This window comes from Battus philenor, unplaced genomic scaffold (assembly GCF_028537555.1).
Source record: "Battus philenor isolate CCGP_79_NKW_IND1 unplaced genomic scaffold, ilBatPhil1.0.hap1 SCAF_17, whole genome shotgun sequence".
In the NCBI taxonomy this organism is placed as follows: Eukaryota; Metazoa; Arthropoda; class Insecta; order Lepidoptera; family Papilionidae; genus Battus; species Battus philenor.
The window spans coordinates 9,338,931-9,360,931 of record NW_027181679.1 but is presented as its reverse complement, the minus strand read 5'-3'; the positions used below and the strand labels follow the sequence as shown (position 1 = coordinate 9,360,931).

General features: G+C 32.5%; 1 protein-coding gene across 2 annotated transcripts in view; it reads right to left on the bottom strand.

Moving 5' to 3' along the window:
* Positions 1-11,071: 11,071 nt before the first annotated feature.
* sas (stranded at second) overlaps positions 11,072-22,001 on the bottom strand; it is a 63,895-nt gene continuing 52,965 nt past the window's right edge. For both annotated transcript variants that reach the window (XM_068762862.1, XM_068762863.1), the window contains exons 11-19: positions 19,237-19,561; positions 18,674-18,872; positions 17,912-18,048; positions 17,237-17,427; positions 16,269-16,488; positions 15,538-15,641; positions 15,159-15,326; positions 14,197-14,280; positions 11,072-12,023 (exon numbers count right to left, since the gene is read on the bottom strand). In XM_068762862.1, coding sequence (XP_068618963.1) covers positions 12,016-12,023; positions 14,197-14,280; positions 15,159-15,326; positions 15,538-15,641; positions 16,269-16,488; positions 17,237-17,427; positions 17,912-18,048; positions 18,674-18,872; positions 19,237-19,561 — 1,436 coding nt within the window. In that variant the 3' untranslated portion in view covers positions 11,072-12,015. The remainder of the gene's footprint in view (positions 12,024-14,196; positions 14,281-15,158; positions 15,327-15,537; positions 15,642-16,268; positions 16,489-17,236; positions 17,428-17,911; positions 18,049-18,673; positions 18,873-19,236; positions 19,562-22,001) is intronic.

The window sequence follows — 22,001 nt, the reverse complement described above, 5'->3', positions numbered from 1 at the left end:
ACAAACCTATCCAAAATTCAATGGTTTTAGAATTGCTAAATAACGTAAGGATAATAAATAAAGAAAAAGCATATTCAAAATTCAGATTACTACATGTTAAAATTAATTATTGTTCTGTCCCTGCAGACTTAGTACAACCAGAAGTTTTATACGTGTCATTCGTATAGAAATTTTTTTTTTATTAAAGTAACATATGAGATCTAAGACATTCGTTATTTAGTTGATTGGAAATGAGTTATACATTAACCCTTTCAAAGCTTTTACATACATAACCAATCACCATGTATATTGCAGAATGTAAAATTTAATTCAAAACGGCTTACCCTAAAAGCGAAGGTATAACACAAAGCTTCTTTTCATTTTAAAGCCTTGTTGATTGCGGCTTCATAATGAAAGAAGATAAAAATAGACTTCATATGCGGATATTATCTTCCGAAAAATTTAAAAGTGTGGCTCATGTTTTAAAACTTTTCATGTTACAAAACTTTTGTAGCGAATATAAAAAAAATAATAAAAGTAAAATATTTTTTGGTTGCGAAGAGCTCAAAACCGGTGGGCGTCTATTATCTGACATAATGATGAATTAAATTTATTATTTTATTCCATATTCGAAAAGTAATACGAAAAAGTTTTTACATAAAGAATGCTGCCGAGTTACGTTTTCAAAATTGGTTTTAAAAAGTGTTTTGTTCTAAATTCAAATAAGTCTCTATATTTTTACCAGCATTGTGAAATTATCACGTGTCATAGAAAAATGGATGTGTCTAGAACATTTGCGTGCAATCATCTAAAACAATACAATGTAAATGTGTTTTGCAATATGGTTCAAATGTATGAAATAAAACATAGGCGTTGGAGAGTTTTTTTAGAAAAAATTATGTTAAAAAAATTTAAATGACTGTCACTAATGAAATGTACTTTAGAACAGATAAAACGGCATAGAGATGTACCCGCAAATTTATATTTTTAGAGAGATAAATACAGACAATTATAGTTACGTGTAGAAGATTTTATGGGACAAATAAGATATTTCCCAAAAATTTTAAAGCGTCCAATTCGTTTTAATTGTTAATCTTACGTCAATTTACGAAGTAAATATTTTGGGTATAATTACAAGCTTCCGTTTAATTAATTTATTCCTATTGATAACCATATTTGATCACATATAGTGATCATTTGTTTATGTCATGAGAAAAGTGCCCAAAGAGCCTTGTTTCTGTAAAATCAAATAGAGAAATTTAAAATCAAAAAGAGCCGCTTTAAAATTTTAAGTAAATACACAAACTGAGTCGGGTTAGTTTCTATAGGCATTACATTTACCTCTATTATTACCTTTGTATGTTTTTTTTAATGTTAATAAATAGAGAAATATTATTTCCACAAATAATTTTTATCCAGCATTATCTTTACATAGAAATTGCGTCAATAATAACATAGGATGATTAGTTATAGGTGTAAAATCTTTAAAGGGGAGAACGTATGGCTTATTGGTCAGCAGAAAGCTTTAAAGCATTTAAACCAATTTCCAATCACTATGTATAAAGTGATTACTCTGAAATTCTAGTGAAATGCGGCAGGCTAATAGCCTATGGCAATGCAAAGTCTGCGAGACGGATAGTAAACAATAATTATTTTATATATGTAGAGATCCGAATCCAAAACGTTTTTTGTTACTTTATTATAGTTACGTTATTGTTTCTGAAATTAATATGTGATAGCCGCTGCGATACATTGATCGACAGCAAGTGAGCAATACATTCAACCCATTAAAGTTTATACACTTACAACCTCATCCTGTACAATAACAATTACAAAAGTTTCCTTATAATAAACAATTTTATTATCACTCATATACGATAGATTGTATTTTGATAATAAGAGATACCGGTGAAGAAATAAGAAACTTAACTGCGTGGGATGACATGAGTATAAATTTCCGGACACAATCTCTGCTGGTAACGACCTATTAAACTTTATTTCTGTGGTTTAAACTTACACGTTTAATTTTCCACGAAAATAAAAGTTTTAAGGCCAAAAAAGTCAGTTCACGTCAGGTAAATAAATTTGTTAGACTTCAGTTATTCTTGTATGAGAACACAAAGTTTTATAACAACAAATCTCTTTTAACAATCCAGCGTACGTATATAAGCAACAAGATACCTTATATACTTTAGACTTTTGGACAATTTAAAGAGAATGTTTAAGTACATCAGACTCGTCATTAAAAGTTTAAGACGTCTTCCACGTTAAATAACGTTTAACCTTGAAACAAATTAAATACACATCATTCGTGTTCGAGGGATCTGTGATTAGAAAAGTTTATCGAAGTTTAATCAAAATGTAAAGTTCGTCCCTCTGATATCACTAACGTATACCTTTCTGATTAATCGAATCTAAAGAATTTATTGGAAAATCTCTTTAACTGTCAGAAAGATTATTGACACTAATTTGTTATTATGATAAAAGTATATGGTTTTTTTACATTGGAGTTTCTTTTGAAATGGAGCAATAAACATGTTTCACATAGAGTAAATAAATATTGTGGCTTCTAAAATATATTGCAAGATTATTCCGACACCCAGGTAATCCGAATCTCAAAAAAGGATGAGCCAAGTCACGTAAATGAATTACCTTTCGTAAATATTTTAATCTAGATTTGGTGATAGTAAAGTGTGAGAGATAAAACACGGTCTATTTTTGTAATATATATTTTTCGTTTATAAATATATAAAGAATTTTTTTTTTCATTAATGTTCCGACAGGTTCTCGAGTCGCAGCCACGAACTGGAAGACGGCGTGGGTTGCAGGAAGTCGTTGGAAGCGAGCTGCGGAAGCTCATCGTGGTGATCTTGGACATCTATCGGCTAAAAAAAGAAGAAGCTGAATATTATTATCCTTGACTTGATTTTCTGAATGTTTTTCTAATTAGCATTTACTGTTTTTGCTATTTTTATAACTACTATTTAAAATAATTTTTCTGTGAAATAGTTAATTAATGATAAATGTTGCTTGATTAAAAACGTTTTCTGTTTTACAACAGTTGGACGCAAAAGTCAATATAAACAATTATGTTTTAAGTCTCGTACTCATCTTGCGGAATATGCTGTGGTGGGCGCCTATGCCTCTACATAACTCAGTAAGCCTGCTTTATAACGATATGTTAAGATAACGTACTAAAACCGGGAAGTTTAATTAGACATAAGCTTGCCTCACACATAATATCGTGCTGTTACGTGAAATAAATGTATTATTTCTCAAATAAGCTCAGGATTTTCTTTTGTAACTTCGAGTGCGTTACAACGATATTTTATTTGATTGGGAAGCGGCGAAGTCTTAAACCAGTTGGTTAGCTATTTGTTGTGTCTAGGCGCGAGGTGCCGCGTAGGGAAATATCGGCTTCGACAATCACTCAAAATGCAAATTGATAGAGCTCGAACCTCGGCTTAATTGGTTACTATTGTAGGACTAATCATCGACATATTTTATTTATACATAAATGTTTATCATGTTGTTGGATACCACTACTATAAATATTACACTATAATTATTCACTACTAAAATATTGTAAAAGCTGGAAACCTTTACTTGGCCTTATCGGGACAATGACTATGGCTAATGTCACTAGGGTGGCCTCTTTATTTATCTGTGGACACTATTACATCGTGTCATTCAATTGTCATCTTTTGTTATTAATTTTTGGTACTAAGTAATAGTTTTAATTGCCAGATATTTGTTGTAATAAACATGTTAAACAAATTATACAAAAACGTAATGTAAAATATTATCCAAGAATTATAATATGTTTGATTATTATATGACCAAATTTTTACAGTCGCATCATTTTAAATTCAATGCTATAATGAATACGTACTGTGTAATAATAAAAAAAAATCTGTTTGGAAATAAAGACTAGAAAAAAACTGACTACGTAAATACAACTTTTACAGCACTGTAAAGAAAAGTGTAATTGTAGGAAAACTGTTGATTTTTATTTACACGCTAACAACTATTTTCCGTCGCAGCGAAGAATCGGTAAGCTTGTTACACTTGACATTTAAATTGTTCTATAAAGTTTTATGTGAATTTATGTTTCTCTTTTGTGATATAGAAAGATCATAACGATCTCATTTTACGTGTGTATTTTAACGGAGATTAATCTTTATTGAATGTATATCTATCGTCAAACAATGTATAACTGTGTTATAAGACGAATATTAGCTATGTGAAAGTATAACTCGCTATTTTTTTAAACATTCTTCGATAACGTTTAATCTTTTTAAGGCGACTACTGTTTATCGTAATTTGTTTAGTATCGCATTTTAATGTTTTTATACGTAATTTTTTTCAATAGTCTAGTCATATCAAGTTGACCTGTCGTATTCCAAAAGTAATGCAACATATTCAGAGTGATTATTTTATACAGGGTTATTTGAAATATGTGTAAAAGCTCTATGCTGATGAATGATCTCTTTAGAGATTTTATTCCTATAACCAATCACCTTTTAGATCGTAAAAACTAGTCCATTTTTCTCTTCAAACTCTTAGTACTCTGATAAATTTTTCTCCATAACTTTCCCCTTTTAATCTCGACCCCTTACCGACGTTATTGTAGATGACCTTTGCGAAACAACGACGCGCCCAATTCAATTACATGTCTGACACAAGCTCAATTACCCGCACAGTGACAGACGTTGAACTGATATCAATTAGTCATTTTCATTGTTACTTTTAATAGTCGTCATGGTATTAGTCTATATTGGCTCATCATAGATTTATAATGATATTAGATGATAAGATACCAGGAAGTCTGCATATAGAAACGTAATCGGGAACACTTTGTTCAACAGCGAATGTTATTTAAGATCAACTGACCGATGTCAACATGGCGTGCTTAGTTTATTTCAACTATTTTTAAACGATTGCTGTACGGTCTTTTGTAATGAAGCAGTGCCGCTGATATAGATTCAATTTTTATGCTCCAGAAATGGACTATTCGAGTCATCTATATGATGATTCCACTGGAGTCACTTAAAAATAAATTCAGATACACTAACATACACTTCACTGACAATATATTTACTATAACCTAATGTACGTACTAAAAAATATTCGTAAATTTAAGACAAATATTGGCCTCCATCAATGTAATGTAAGGAATAAAAATAAACTTGCTGTACTATTAGCCTCCGTAAAGTATCTCATTTATTTGTACGTCAATGTATTCAATTCTATAACAAACCATCAAGCGACGCCGTAAGCTTATCTCTTAGTGAGTTCAAAGTTTATTATGCTGTGCTTTGCCAAAAGGTCTATAAACTATTTCAGAGTATGTTCAAACTAAATTTTACGAAATTAATTGTTTTAATTTTAAGAAAAAATAAAGTTTTTCTGCATTGTTGAATTATTACAATCATCAAAATAAAAATAACACACTCCACTAAGTTTCTTGTTAGTTCTTCAGTTGGTGGCACGTTACAAACTTACGTAAACTTAATTTTAAGATAGACTATTGTAATGATCTTATATATTAAACCTATGTCGGCTTTGTGCTTGAATTACTTTAAGATAAAAAATAAAATTTGTTTAAGAAACGCAAAACTCATAAATTTGTTATTACAATCAAAAATTTATAAAAGTTTCACAGATATATTACTGTAAACAATCATTGTATATGAACTTCAAAATTTTATTTATTAGCACATTATCTAGATTAGTACAAAATAGTTGTAACGTAAAAACCATGACAATACTGCAAAAGTCTATTCAGAGGGATTAAAAATTCTGATTCATTCGGCAATTGTTTTTAGACCACTCGTGCTTTCCAAAGTGGTAGTAATTATAACCAGGCAATAGAGTTCGACTAACTCGAGGTTCCGCCCTCTAGGAATGAAGTTGGCAGCCCTGCATCATTTCAAGGAGTGACTGCTTAAGCGATCTAAGAGTTTAGCGTTCATAGAATAAAAATCTTGTGATAGATATTACTGATTTAATAATAAATAATACAACTGTTATATTTCTAATTAATATCAAATAAATGTAAATCTATACTATTAAATTAAATATTGTAATCCCTATCTATGATTAGAATCAATTTCTTTTATTATTACAGGTCGAATCTTGCAGAAAAATAACGTTAAATTGGTCTGTTCTATTGCGCAAAACCTTTTCCTTTATCTAATTATGTTATTTTGCGCTTCCAGGAAAATTGCCAATATCTCTTAGCGCCGATGCTGTCCAAGATTTTACGTTTTTCCTTAAGATGCTTAGAATATAAAACATTTTGACAACACCAACAAAATTTTTTTAATAGATAAGAAATATTACTGTGTCAAATTCTTTATGTAACATTAATTTTTAACCTCATATTTTTAATACTCATTACTCATAAAAGGACTTTCAATTTCGTTTACCTTCATAATTTTTCCTATTTTTATCCAATTTAATTTAGATTTAATATGTCATTAAAAATTTAAATAAAAAATACGGTAAAATAAGTCATTCATGTACGCTTCATAGATAATAATAATTGTTTTTAGTATAATATCAAAGTAAAAAATACAATAGTATCTTTATAAATGTATTTTATTACGTCGCAAAATTTCATAATAATTCAATAAATTTCATAAAAATGTTTGAAGGTTTCTTGTTCAAGAGAAATTTACGAAATGTTTCCGTCAATTACTGTAGTAAAATCTTGTCGGCCGCATTCTATGGTCAGCAATTCGCACTCAAGTGCTTTACATTGCAAACATCGTTAGCGTAATTTGGATTAACAGCTGTTTATGAAATTAGTTGGCTAGTGCGTCTTATTAAAGGAATTTCTCGTCTCAAATTATTAATTGCATATGATATTTTTTTAAATGTAATAGTTTATAAGAAATTTATTTAAAAACGGCATATAATTCCAATGGATATGGCTGTGTCGCCTAGACTGAGATTACTCCAATATACGCGTTATACGGGTGTCGGTGAAAACCACCCATGCTCGGTATTTTTTTCCTTGTTCGAAAACGAGGAAAATGAAAACCAAGTGCGATCGGTAAAAAAAAAGCAAATTGGTCGAATTTAATTAATTTACCTGACTGTCAGCGTCCGAATTCAAATCGGCGTTCAAATTTGAATTCGAACACGCAATAATAATTTAACTAAAAAAAGTGTTGATAACCATATTGGTCAGTTATACGGAGCGTTCTCACGTGAACGTTACATTTATTTAAAAGAAAAAGTACAGTATTAAGAACAAACTTTTCCGTGGGAAGCAAATAAACCAAAGGACACATACATGCAACAAATACTTCGATCATGTCAATGAAGTGAATACGTATGCGGAGAAGCTAGGAGTCAGTGTATAACAGAAAAATCTTTCTATAGCCTGCTAAATGATTAAGGCCTGTCTAGACCAAGCATCAACTCAGGTCTTCGACGGGTATTATAAAGTTACAAGGATTAGCTCAATTTTAGCCAGGTAGGGAGAGAGGTCTGATTGGTGAAGCTGAATTGGTGTTCAGATATTTCAAACCTCTTTAAACCGGTTTCACGGGTCGTCAGCCTCGAACACCATGCCCTCTTCTTATGATACGATGGACCCGACACTGGCACGAGCAATCCATGGAATGCTGAGAAGTCAATGTTTAATTTTTTTATCGCTTTATTTATATCAAAATGCTCGTACTAAACATATAGTTTTTTTTTTATTAAAGCCATTTTTCAAATTGTAACTTAGGGTAAGCCCGCAATTTAATCCGTGATTGTGGATTGAAATTTGTATGTAGTAATTATATAAGTTACTACCTATGTTAGGTCAAAAATATTTTTTCATCGTCACCATTTCAGTAATAGGTCGCCCACAGCTGGATATAAGACCGATGCATAGAAATCCTCACTCTCTCTTCCAGTGGGTGGCGTAACAACGGTCTAGGAGAAAAGTATTCACTGACGATGGGTAGCAGCATCTTCGGAACACTTCTGACATTAATAACTGCATTCACCAACCTGCATCCCAACTGAGGCAAGAAATGACACATACCCTTCATGAGTAAAGATAAAAATACCCAGAAGATCCCCCCTCTCAGACAAAGAAGAATTTTCTCATAAAACATCAAATATTTGAATAGGCTTCTTACACTATAAATTACTTAGAAATATAAGTATAACCGTGACATACAACCTAATTTCATTTCCACACGATATAGCTGACGACAGTTACGGATCGTTTCATCTGACTGCTACGAAATTGTCTCATTAATCTTATACTGTAATGTACATAAATATATAATGTATGAGCTAGATGAAAGGCGAATTCATACATATGTATGTGTAATATGTGTAATCAAGGAAACAAAATTACTTTTCCTGCTAATGATTCGGTAATGTGAAAATCGAAAATTTTTGCAGGAACTGTTCATAGTATCATATTCTAAATATAAATATATTAGTAGCTTAATAAAATTTTAGGTTTTCAATTATTTCTAAACGTGCCGCAAACATAACAGATTTGTTTTAAGCAATTTCTCAAGAAAATTGATTAATTGATAACTTGTATCAAATTTCAATGTAATATGCAACCAATGAAATTACGAGTCAGTGATAGATCTATCGATATACAGGTTGTTTGGTGGCATATATATATATGTATTCAGATTTACTGAAAAAATTGTAATATTTGACATATAGTTTTAATTAAAGCATATAACTATAAAATAGAAATGTAGATTTAATTTGTTAAGAGTATGTCATCCAAATGTACTCGGTTGACTTGAACACATTGTTCAAAATGGACCCATTTGTGTTGTTATTCAATCAAGCTGATTTTACGTCGTATATATTTATAATTCACAATCGTTCGGGGATTATTACTGTAAACTTTCTCTTAGAAGTAGCTACGTAAAAATCCATTTGAGTCGGGTGGCCTCAGTGGCCTCGGGATGTCCCCTGAACGACTTATCAGGTTTTGGAGGAAAGTTTCTCTCTTTTGGAAGTCTAGTGAAACTGTTCTTTTCCGTATTTAAAGTTGTGGATTTTCTCGTAAACTGCTTTTAACTAGTTCAATGCTTTCGGAGGTCCTTGAAGATCGACTGGGCCCTTGTAACGGGGTTTGCATACAGAAGCAGTTGCACGGATTCTCTGCACCCCGAAACGAATTAAATTTACACTCAATATATCGTTTATTAACCTATCCGTTGAATACCAATCCGCCACTGGACACTTTACTATATTTTCCTAACGAAGTTGATACAAAATGCACAACGTATTGCATAGTTTAGTCGTAACCAGCCAAGGATGCGGTAGATACTTCTGTCATCATAAGTCTTGCGTATGCCTTTGGGTGAATACAACCCTTTTAGTAAAGGCCTATGTGCCGACAATGGTTAAGTAATTTAATCAAAGATTTTGAATGTTAGGCTTTTAAAAATATTTAAAACGATTTAATTTAACAAATAATAAATGACGCTTTAGCCATAGATAAACATTAATTGACTACTGAATGAGACAGAAGAATATTCAAAGGCAACTTCGAGCACTGTACAATTACTGTGCAGACAACGAAATGCAATTAGCGAGTGCGGACTTCCACGGCAATTTCCATAATCTTATAAAGAAAATTAGCTTCCTAGAATAATAACGTCTTTTCTGAAAATTACACGTCTATCGCTAGATATATTTAGAGTTTTTCTTACGATTTATCATTTATAAATTTAAAATCATTAAACAGTTAATCTTTATATCAACTATTGTAATACTTTGTCATACTTAAAACAATGTTTGATTTTATGATCTCTTTCATTTATACATATATGAAGTCTAAAGTTTGGTTGTACATAAGAACAGATAAGATTTTATTACAGGTAACTTTATTTTAAAATTATTAAAATATGCTTTCACGTCAAATAACATTAGACACTATCTTATCTATTACTACTTAAATAATGTAACAAACGACAATTTTAAATGCGTATAGTTATTCTCCTAATGAAACTGCAAACAGAGACTTGTTACGTCTTATTTTACTCTTTTCCATAATTTAACTCAATTTTCAAAAATTTTGTTTCACTTATTTATTTCTTTGCAAAAATAAAAATCTGCATGGCCTTTTGTGCATGCTATTAAAAATTGTAACGTTAATATACCAATAAATAAAATGTGTCTGTTTATGATATTAAAATAACCGCTTTTTACTATGCATATAAATACATGACGACGAGAACCTGGCATTGTAATCGGGAATAATGCCGAAACGAAAAAAAACACAGCTAAACAAAGTGTGATCAAAGTATTGGGCTTAAAGCAAGACTGAGAACACAAACGATTGAAAATTTAAGAAATGGATAAATTTAAGCACTTTACTTTTTTGTCTACCCACTTGAAATCAACAAAAAAGTCAACTTTTAAAACATCATTATGAACTAATAAACATGTGTGCTAGAAGTAGTAGTGCTTCATTTTGTCATTGATTAGTATATGAGTTATTTATAAACACGATTAGAAACAAAGTTGCGGTGGGCCCTATTTTGTTTTGAGTAGTTTATATACGGTACAAATATCACTTTTATATTTATCAAGATTTTTGTTTGTCTGTCTGTTTGTTTCAGCTAATCTTTGAAATATCTGGACGGTTGTGGTGATTAACTTATACTGGAAGGTAGCTAATGTAATAAAGAGTAATTACTTAAAAACGTAATTAAATAAACTAAATGAATCAATATTTTTTTGTAAATTCCACGCAGACTAAGTCGCGGGCACTGTCAGTCATAAATAAAAAAAATAATGCATTTATGTTAGTTAGTTTTACAAACCCTTAAAATTATAGTACAGTCCTATTTTGTAGTTCTTAGTGTTTAAATTAAATAGGTAATAAATGAAAAAAAAACTTTTTTAAATAATTTGTTTATTACATTACATTTAACAGAACATAAATAACAGAGTTTGTGAGTATCGTTATAATTCATCCTTTTATTTTTGGGTAACTTTAACAAATTTTAAAAATGTTTTATGCAAGTAAATTTAATTTTATATGTTATAACAACGAAAATGAATTAAAGATAACCTTTTTAATTTTCCTTATAATGTAAAACACAATGGCGCCTTTGACTGTTGGAGTAACATGTTAATTTTTATTAATTATTATTTTGAACATAGAGTATTTTTGTAACTTTTAAGCTGAAGACTAACGATGTGATACTTTCATCTATAGCTTTATTAAGAAACGGACATCTATATTCGATTTTTAAAATTTACAAATGTCATAATCGCACTGTGATTCATTAATATCCATTTTGTCGACATTCCTAGCGAGTGATTTTCCAAAGTCCATAGCATATTCACTACAATTATCAACAAATCACTTTCTATAAATACAATATATTAACACTATATACAAGGTACAAAGAAGGCACTTTAATTATTGCATGTATCGTATAATTAATCGACTTACAATGATATAAGTTTTAGCAATGTTTGGTGATCGTATATAATTTCAAAGATCATAGTGCAAAGACTAAATTAAAACTTGCACCACACGTATATACTTAGTGTACATGAAATCTGTAATGCTTTTTTATTTAAGCAAATAAATTAGGACATTACTTACAAATTACTTAAATCCTACGCACAAGGTATCGCTTTAAAATGGATTTAAATTAGTAGTAACAGAATAAAAGCAGAAATATCTAAGGTAAGGTACATACTAAAGTGTATTAAGTCTTAGATCAAGAGTAATTACTTTTCTTTTTATATTATTTATCTTGACAGTGCTAGTGTGTACCAACCTTATAACTTAATAATTATTTTCTGCATTCTTCAATACACGTATATAGCTCCGTCTTCACTTAAGAGTCTTCTTCGTTTTAAACGTTCAAACAAATAATATGTTCGACACAACACAATACGATACACAATCACCGATGCGACAGTTTAGACGGCCATTTCGTTGTAGGGCCGACGTCCATTGTTTGGGCCAACGCTGCGCTCTGATATCCCGTTGAGCCCATTTCCAATGTGCCCACGGGAGCTTAGCTGTCAAAGATCTGTTGGCACACAATATGTAAAATTTATTACCGAACTAAACCTTCTTAAGTACGATATTAATAGGATTACAAAGGCTCCAATGCCGTACACGGACTTTAATTTGGCACGTTGGAAATATTAATCTTTTATATACACAATCGGTTTTAATTACTTTAAAGAATTATGTATATATACAAGATTCCCGCTCCGTACTGCTGCCTATTACGGCCACAATATTTTTGTGTAGATGCGCTCGAATTAAGATTCGAAAGCGATGTAGTCGCTGCCATTGCGTTGAGAGTCAAAATTATAAATATTCTCTGTGAATGGGTATAATTCGTGCTCGGTGCTAACTCACCTCTTCAAAATCGCGCATTATGTATGTGAAATTTGGATATATATATATATATTTATATCGACATTGAAGACATTTCGGCTTATTTATACGGGCTAATCATGATATATCTTGAACCATAAGGCTCCACTCGCAATGGGAGTTTAATAGGCGTTCATTAACATCGCGAAGCAGATGCGGGGCATCTAGTGCTCTATTTACAGCTTGGTATTTTTGCTCAAAGATATTGTCCGATATGCCAAATCAAAGGCCGAGTTACAATCATGCTATATACTTTTCTCATTACCAATTACAACAGGCAGAGTCGTAAGCAAAACAATTAGCGCATGCGATGAGAACTTATACCAAAAATTACAGCCTTTTAGGTTTTTTTTTTAAATTGTTAGCTTGTTGATATTTACAGTCCTTACTGGTTTTGTCATAACTTAAATCTATTAACACTAACTAAGCGAGACGGTTTCTTTATCAGGCTATTTTATATTAAATATTACAAAAAAAATTGAAATAGGATGTTGCCAACCTCTGGTAACTTTAACGGACGCTAAACTATAACTCGATAATCGTTAAGCATTTATTATTTTTATTTCAACTAAATTTATTTATTTATAATATGTAGTTTACACAACATCATTTTAAACGTAGGGCGCCCTCTTCTGGATATAGTCCTCTCCTAAAATGATCAGTTGGAAGAAGTTAGGACCACGCGTTTTCCGAACCTTAAAGTAGGTTGTCAATCTAGAGGAAGTCCTGCGCTACGCTTACAGGTATTGTATGGATATTCCTCTAGTTCTGCAACTTGGTGGCAAAAGCTGTGATATATTAAAATAATTAAGGAAAACAGGCAAGAAGAAATAAAAACCAGAATTAACTATATTAGGAAAAGTGAAAATGTAAGAAACAGCAATACAGTAATCGTGATAAATAAAAGAACTGTGATATATACAATTAGAACTGAATATAGAAAATTAAACCCCTGTTCCCACATAAATAGAGGTCCCAAAACTGGGGTCCATAAAAAAACAAAAAAATCTATAATCCTAAGTTCCGAAAACCTTAAGACGTTAGCAAAGATGATTTGATGCGAAAATTCGCTTCATAATAACTTAAATTATGGACATGTTGTTTTTGTAGTGAATTATGATAATACAGCAAGTTTATTTTACAACGAAACTTTTCAAGTACACATATATTATAAATAATATAGCCAAAGTGCTTGATTATAGTAATTAACCTCTAAGATCCTAAGTAGGTGATATTTTGGAAAATATTTCAAGGAGCTTATAGACAAATTTAAATATCAATAAGGAGCTTAGCTGTCAAATATGTGCTGCCATATTGAGTAGAATTTATCACTGAACTAAACCTTAATATTGAAGATATAAATTAGATTACAAAAGCGTCTATACATTAAACAGCATTTGATATGGCACATCGTGAATATTAAGGTTTTATAAATATAATAAAATCACTTTTACACAAAATATTTTCGATGTGCCAAATCAAATGCCGGGTAGAAGATCAAGGTATATATATTTTTCTCATAATTGTTGTAGCTTGTGAGTACAGTATAATGCTATAAAGAGCTGTCTAGAGAGATTTATCCTTCTTGCCCATAGCATAGGTAAGTCTATCCATGTAATATTCCACAAACCTTGAGAATAAGAATCGAAGAAGAGATGATATGCTAGAAATGTATGTTAACTTCCGACGAAAATCCAAATACTATAATAAAATTGCAAAACTATTTACACCTTTTACCGTTTTATAACAAACACTTATTTATAAAATAAATACACTTTAAAATATTTACCACATGCTAAATTTATAATTTCCATTACCCATTGTTTCCTGTTGCAGCTCAAGCTTGTAAGCGGGGTTGTCGTATGGCGGTAGAGACGACTCCCGTGGTGCAGATGGAACAGCTGCAAAACGGTATCATTTGCGAGTTATGAAACGAGAGAAATAAAAAGTTCACCAGATAGCATTATCATCATTTCAGTAGTAGGAAGTTCACAGCTGGACATAACAAAAATTTAGCATTTATTAATAATCCTATGTTCAAGTAAGAATTTTCTCTATTTCTACTTAGTAATATTAATTTATTAATGTTAAAATATTAATTTTCTTTAGACACCGGTTTCTTATTGCTTTTCAGCGCAACTTCTGAAGTGTTCTTCATAATAATGTGTCTCTTGTTGTTCCTGCTAATGTCATCGTCACAGCTAGGTTGCTGTCTACCCTTTCCTTTATTATTACATCTAGGACACCATTTTGTTACTTCTTTAACCCATTTTTTGTCGTACTTCTAATTAGATATACCGTCCATTTCAGCTATTTGATTCATTACTTTATACGTAAAATATTAGTTCGTTTATCTTTTAAGTTTCATACTGTGTATTCTTTGCATTCTACATTAACAAGTTTCTAATGATTTAATATTTTTGTATGTGAAACTCCATATCTGACATCTGCATGTTTGGTAGAAATTTACCCATTAGACGATGTATTAGACAAGGATATCCTTTATCACCCAAACTTTTCACGGCAACCCTAGAACACGTATTCCGTCTACTAGACTATAATAGATATGGCATGAATATCAATGGAGTATTATTAAATCAAACTTCAGTATCTTTTAAATAATTGAAGCTCATAACTATCTTCAAACGTGTCACTAGCTTACAATTGCTTGGTTCAAAAGAAAGCTATGTTATGTCAGGCAAAAATAGTGTACTAGGGGTGTAGTCCAATCACATTAAATGCATATTAAAGCTAATAATGGAGTGGTTATATAACGTACGCGTTATGGGTACGGAGCGAGGCCTGTGTCGGCGCACAACTACCAACAGTAGCAGCAATGACGTCAGCGCCCCGAGCGCAGCTATGACTCCCACAACCACCAGCGCGCCGTAGTAGTCACCACGAGGCGGCGACCGTCCCCCAGAAACCGAAGACGCTTCTATTACATCTGCAAAATAATGCACTGAAGTTAGCTCATCGCCATTTAACAACTAGGACTTTTTAAATCTGTCTTATAATAATTCTTTGGTATTACAAGTGAATTGTAAAAACATATATTTCCTGCAAAGAACTAGTAGCGTTTATGTAATACATTTTCAAAATATCAAAAGTCGATAACTGAAATAATAATTTTAGTTATATTGATGTCAATTACTTACTGTCAATAATTTCTGGAGAGTCTTCTGGTTTAGTGTGAATTTCGACAACGTTACTTGTTTTAACTTTTCCATTTGTTAGGAAGAGCTCTAACCATACTCGACACCTGTGGAGGAAATACAGTGTGTAAGTAATACATTATATATCCAATAGTAACCTATGAGTCGGAATTCTTCACACTTATTGAGTGATAACCAACGCTAAGATACTTTCTCGGGGGCCCTTATTTATTACTCCATAGAACATCCACTCAAACGATCTAGGAGCTTCGCCGCCACTCACTCTGGAAATAAAGCTCACAAGGAAGCCCAAGATACTACTCAAACAGAGGTCTAGACTAAGTGCCCTCTGCGTTCTGTACTCTCAAACTCGCCACACTTTAACATTATTAAAAAAATTTATACCTCTTAAACACAATACGTAATTTTCTACTTACTCTGTATAAAACGATCACTCTGAAATATGTTGCTTTATTTTTCTATAAGAACAGCTAATAAACAATAATTAATTTTAATATACAGCACTCTGAATTTTGAAAAAACTTTATTATTATTACTTTATCATTCCTGTGACTATTGTTTTTTTTTGTATAGGATGTACCATATATTTACAGCAAATGAGCTATACATTCACACCTTTTCAAAGATTTCGCACAATTAAATTTTATATATTACATCGAAGCACCATATCTCGATAAAAAATTGATTATGTTAAAAAATACAAAAATATATACATAGAGTTCGGTTCCAGGCCGTTGAGCGTGACGGTGGGCGGTAGGTCGCGGGCCGCCAACCGGAAGTCGTCGTGTTCCTTCCTTGATGTTCCGCAGGCGTGAGCAGCTCGGTACACGCGAACCCATCTCTCCGCCGGCGCTGGCACACCATGCCACATCAACTCAGCCGCGTCAGATCCCACCGTATGCACCTCCAACACCACTGACCAGTTGTATGGATCTGAAAAAAAAATATTGCCCGCATGATAGCCACGATATTACGCGGTGTTACGTTGCCCGTATCCATAACAAGTCATACTTATATCTATCTTATATATAAGATGAATTTAAATGTAAAGTTTATTAATCTAGGTAACATGTAATTATAATAGCATTATAACTAATATAGATTCAGTAATGATACAATATTGAGTGTAAGTGTAAAATAATTGTAAAGAATAATAGCATTCTATTAAAAACAGCGATAGATTTTTAGGTTCTTACATCTTTTTGACCATACAAACAGAAACTGGACTTAAAATTAGGTAAATTATTCTTTTGTTTGCTTTTAATTATTAGGTCGTTTCACGTATACTTAATCTATTTTTTTAAAACTTTTATTGAGCATGGAAACTCTTGTAGAGACAACATTACGTCATAGACAGCGGCGCATCGAAACGGGGAGTTCCACAGAAGTAAAATTCTTTATTTTCATCGGTAATATGGCAGCAACATTACCTCATCGTCAGCGGTGCGTTGAAGAGGGGAAATCCAGACAAATAGAATTGTTCGCTTACGTCGATATAAATACGGGCGCAACTCGATTGAGTATACACGCTTCTACTTCGGACTTTCTATTGTTAATACCTCAAAACCAATTGGCCCTAAGAAAAATCCTACACTCTTATTCGGATTTTTTCATATATGGAGTTTTCATAACAAAGGTTTTTTTGTTATATAGTAATGTTATAATTATGTTTATTACTTACCAACATAAGGTGAAGTAGTAAACTCTACTTTGGCGGGGTCGAATAATTCAGTCATAGTTCGGGGTGGAGGAATCAAAACCAACGAAGCTTCATATTGGACACCAGACCGCAACCCGACAAGCTCAACCAACGACCGACTGTGATGAAGAAGCTCTGTCATGCTGAATATCGGTGTACCCACAGGGCGATATCTAAAAAGAATACAATTATGTTATAAAGTGAGAGAAGCATTATGAGTTAATAATTTAACAAATTAAAAAAACATCGAAAAAAAGTCTTTGAATTAATCTATTAACAGCGAATGCTGTAATAGCTGTTGGACCATAAAGTACAGTTGTTGATAAACTTAATACTCTCGTGGACTATATTAACTTTCTAAATTTCATCAAGTAACTACAATTTATATAATTAATTATTAAATGACAGATAATTAGCTAAATAATTTTATATTGTCACAAAATTATTATTAGGTACTTTTTGCAAGTTTAGAGTGAGGTATTATAATATATTTTTTGATCCGACATCCGACAATCTTAAAAAGGGCGTCCGTCTATATTATGGGTGTACGTTCTATACTGACCTCGCTGGTTTGTGATCTACTCTTCAATACTTTACTAGCGGCCATCTGTTTTAAAAAGGATTACGTATTAAAAAATCTTTGTTATGAATACATACCTCACTTGAATTCCATCAATGTACTGCAGCTCGTCTTCGTTAAAGTGTCTCCAACTAATCCGAGCCGTTGTATCGTTGACATCTACAACAGCTAGTCTGCTGTCCACTTCACGTCTTTTCTCTTCTTCAGGTTGCACCTTGAATACGCAGAAATGTACGTAGTTAGATTTATTCATTATGCAGGTAAAACGACAGTTCAACACTTCTTTTAAAACATTATCGTCATGTCAGTCAATAAACGCAAACTGAGCAACATGAGCTTCTCCCAAAGATTTTTACGATGACCTGCCTTACGCTACTCTCATTCAGTGACCTCCCGCGACCTTGACTAAGTCGTCGATCCACGGAGTGGCGGACCTATCCACACCACGTCCACAGGCTCGCCTCACCTTTCGTCCCTAACGACATAAAGACCTTTCCTTCTTAAAATATTTAGCATTTTTAGGATTTTTTTTTTTCCTAGGAAAACTGTTTCCCCACAGTCATTTATAACTTCATTAGGTTTGAGGTAGTATAATGCTTAATACGCTAAGCCTAGATCTCTTTAAAGTAACTATTGCCCAATGGCTTTCTGTTTGAGCTAGTGCCATTGCAATATTTCTTTCACTGGATTGAGTGCCTTTGACTTCTTTAGTCGCTAATGTAGGTGCTGCATAAGTGATTAGAATTGCCTTCGAAATGAGTCTATTGTGTTATATAATCTGTAATATTTTTAAAATAAAAAAAAAACTTTTATTAATAGGTTTGATTTAAATAACTTACCGTAGGTAAATCTAGAGTGCGTACGTTAAACACATCACTCTCTGGTTCCACTGGTAAATTGTGTAAGTACAATTTACCACGTATCTTATAAGTCGTTGAAGGTTTCAAGCCAGTTAGACGGAAATCCAGTCTTTGCGTGCCTAAAATTTCATCAGCCGGGGCGAAAATTTGCGAGTACCAATGCGATATATCTTCATCCCTGTACAACATAAATAGATCTTTTTAGTACAAAATTTGTTTCGTGATTTTTACAAAATGTCGGAAAACCATATTTTATCATAAAACGTCATGTTGGGCTTATTCTACTTGTCTCGATGCTAAAGGACAATTGAGTATATATCTTATGCTTAATAGCAGAATCAGACCCAGTATTGGTATCCAGATAGTTTTTGTCTACAAGTTATGGTCAATTTATTTTGTATCAAAGTCATCATTTCAGCCTCAAGATGTTCACTGTATTTCTCATAAGAATTATTGGAACTAGTCTGTATTGTATGAATTTTACTTTTTTGGTTACAAGTAGTTTATTCTATGTAAAATTAGAATAATTCCGTAAAACTTACGCTGTATCAGTATACCGAAGATCGACGCTACCACGCAGTCCCACCAAAACAGGAGGAAGACCGAATATCATTTTAACACTTGTCGGCGAATCAGCTTGCAATAATATTACTGATAATTTCTTATTGTCGTCAGAATAGGTTGGGGGTAAGGGCAAACCAGGAGGCAATCCACTGAGAGCTTGATCTAAATTAATGGGCCGATGTATATTATTATGCTCGTAATCTGGTATACCAGAATCGTCATGTGGATATCGTATCTCTGGAGGCATAGTGGGTATAAATGGTTCTTGAGGGTGCAGTTTAGATGGGAATCCTGGCAGTGGACCTGAAAAGTATAATTTTAGTAAAAATAAGTAATAAAATGTCCCGAAAAAACAACACTGACACAATAAACACAAAATTATGAAAGAAAACCCCTGAAAAATTGTTTTTTGCGGAGAAAGTTAGTACGAAATTCAATTATATGAACCTGAAACTAATCAGTTACATTGTGTTAATAAATGAAGGGTTAGAGTAATGGAATAATGAAAAGCGATGTTTAAGCTAAAAATAAAACACGAATAAATACACGGTTGTTAGTAGAGGTAGTAATCTATTTCGTTTTAAGCACAACAGGGAAAAAGTCTCGTCCCCAATACTTTGTGGATTCAGTCTATTAGTCCAAATACAAAACTAAATCTAGGCGAGGTCACTGACCTGCCACCGCTTCCCCTACATCTTTATCAGCTGAACGTCCGAGATTTCTGTTTACTTCTGATTCCACTTCCATTTGTGAAAGCATGTGTTCCAGGTCTAACGTTGAATAGCTTTTGCCTGAAACCTTCGGAAGCTTAACACTATTGCTAGGAACTTTTTGCATATCTGTTATAGCTTCGGGCAAAACTCTAAACAAAACTGTCTCATATGGATTTGGTGCTTTTGCAAGCACGTGTAAGCTTGGTGGAACCCATTGCTTATCACTTTTCATTATCTCCGAAGGTCTTACTGGTTTCAAATCTTTATTTCTCAATATTGTTACATGTTTTCCATGCAGTCCGTGGACATCATGACGACCATTTTTATATGTTAATGGATTTGGATATTTCCTATAATAGTCTGAGGTTTGGTTAAACAAGGGTTCAAAATATGTTTTTGATGGTTTTACACTTCGAGGAGTTGTTTTTGTATCACCAAAACCAAATGGTATATGAGTTGGTATTTTCTTGTCATAAACTGGTAAAAAGTAGTTTAAATTATGTACTTGTAAAAGTGGTACTTTACTAACTGACTCGTGCATTTGTTTTATGAAAGCATCGTGTTCACTGAGTGATTTTGATTCCATCATGTGATTATGTTTATACTGTTGAATCAAATCATGCATTTTGTTATCGGGTATGACATAACTTATTTGATTGTTAGTTCTTATATTCGGGTTTTCGTGAGGTAATGGAACATTTTGTACAGGTGTTGGAGCAACAAGTACAGGTTTATTTGGTTGCTGTAGGTTTTTCCAATTGACGTTAATACTTGTGACAGGAGGTAAAGGTTGAAGTAGTTTAAAGGGTCTATGGTTAAAATCGTTTGGGTTGTAAGTAGTTAAATTGTCACTCTTTAGATTTTCCTGTGATCCTTGTGCGTAATGATATGCAGAGTCGTCAACAATAGGACCTGGGTCGGGCGGTGGGGCCACTGCTTTATTAGTCTTAGGTCTAGTCTTGACAGGACTTAAATGTCTAAAGAAGTCGGTAGTTTCAGTCGTAACGAGCGGTGTAGGCAGTACTGATGTAGTAAATGTCGGTAAAACGGGTGCTACTGGTGTCACATAATTGAGCAGTTGCGATGAATCATGCGATGGTAAAACGTGCGTATATTTGGATCCGTTCTTGTATCCAGCTGCAAGCAATAATATGATGGATGATCTGTTATTAATGGTCATGCAATTATAAATGATTATACGTATATATATTATGAGTTGTTGATGTTCATAGCACCAGATTTGCGTCGCCAATAAAATGTTTGTTAATAGTATATAAATGTACATAAATACATTGCATTATGTAGAGATTATTAATACCAAAAATAAGAAAATAGTAGAGCATAAACTTCACCAATAATTCAAAATATTTTAAGTAAAATCCCATGTTGCCACTAAACAAACGTACATTATTTATTCTTATAACTCCTGTTACAATTTGTTTTGTAATTGTTCGTGATTTTTAATAAATTATTATAGAATTTTTTAAAAAAATATTCCTTAAGATGTTTACAACTATTTTACAAATTTATAATTTTATTTGGAATAGATAAAAATCGAACATGGACTGTGTCACATTTAACTCTACATAATACTAGTGATATTATCCATGTACATTATAATTATAAAATGGGTAGAGAATGTACATGTCTATCTAGAATAATGTTATTAAAATAAAATTTTGTATTATACTTGCAATACTACGCAAGACAAATGTTTATCTTCATCATCATCATCATGGTAGTCGACAGACGCCAACTCCAAAGGTCGTCACGTTAAGCGTCTTGCGCTGCTTGTATTCAGCGACTTCCCGCAACCTCAACTAAGAGTGTTTAGGTCTTCTTAATATGGCAGCTACATACGCCGCGTCTATCGGCTCAGGGTCATCACCCACGTTTCGGTCCCACATACCGTCAGCTACCCGAGCAGTGTACCCCTCGCACTGCCATTTCAGACAGAGAAAATATTTCTACTAATCATATCTCGGAATAATACTAAATCGATGTATTTAAAATCAATGTCAATCTTATTT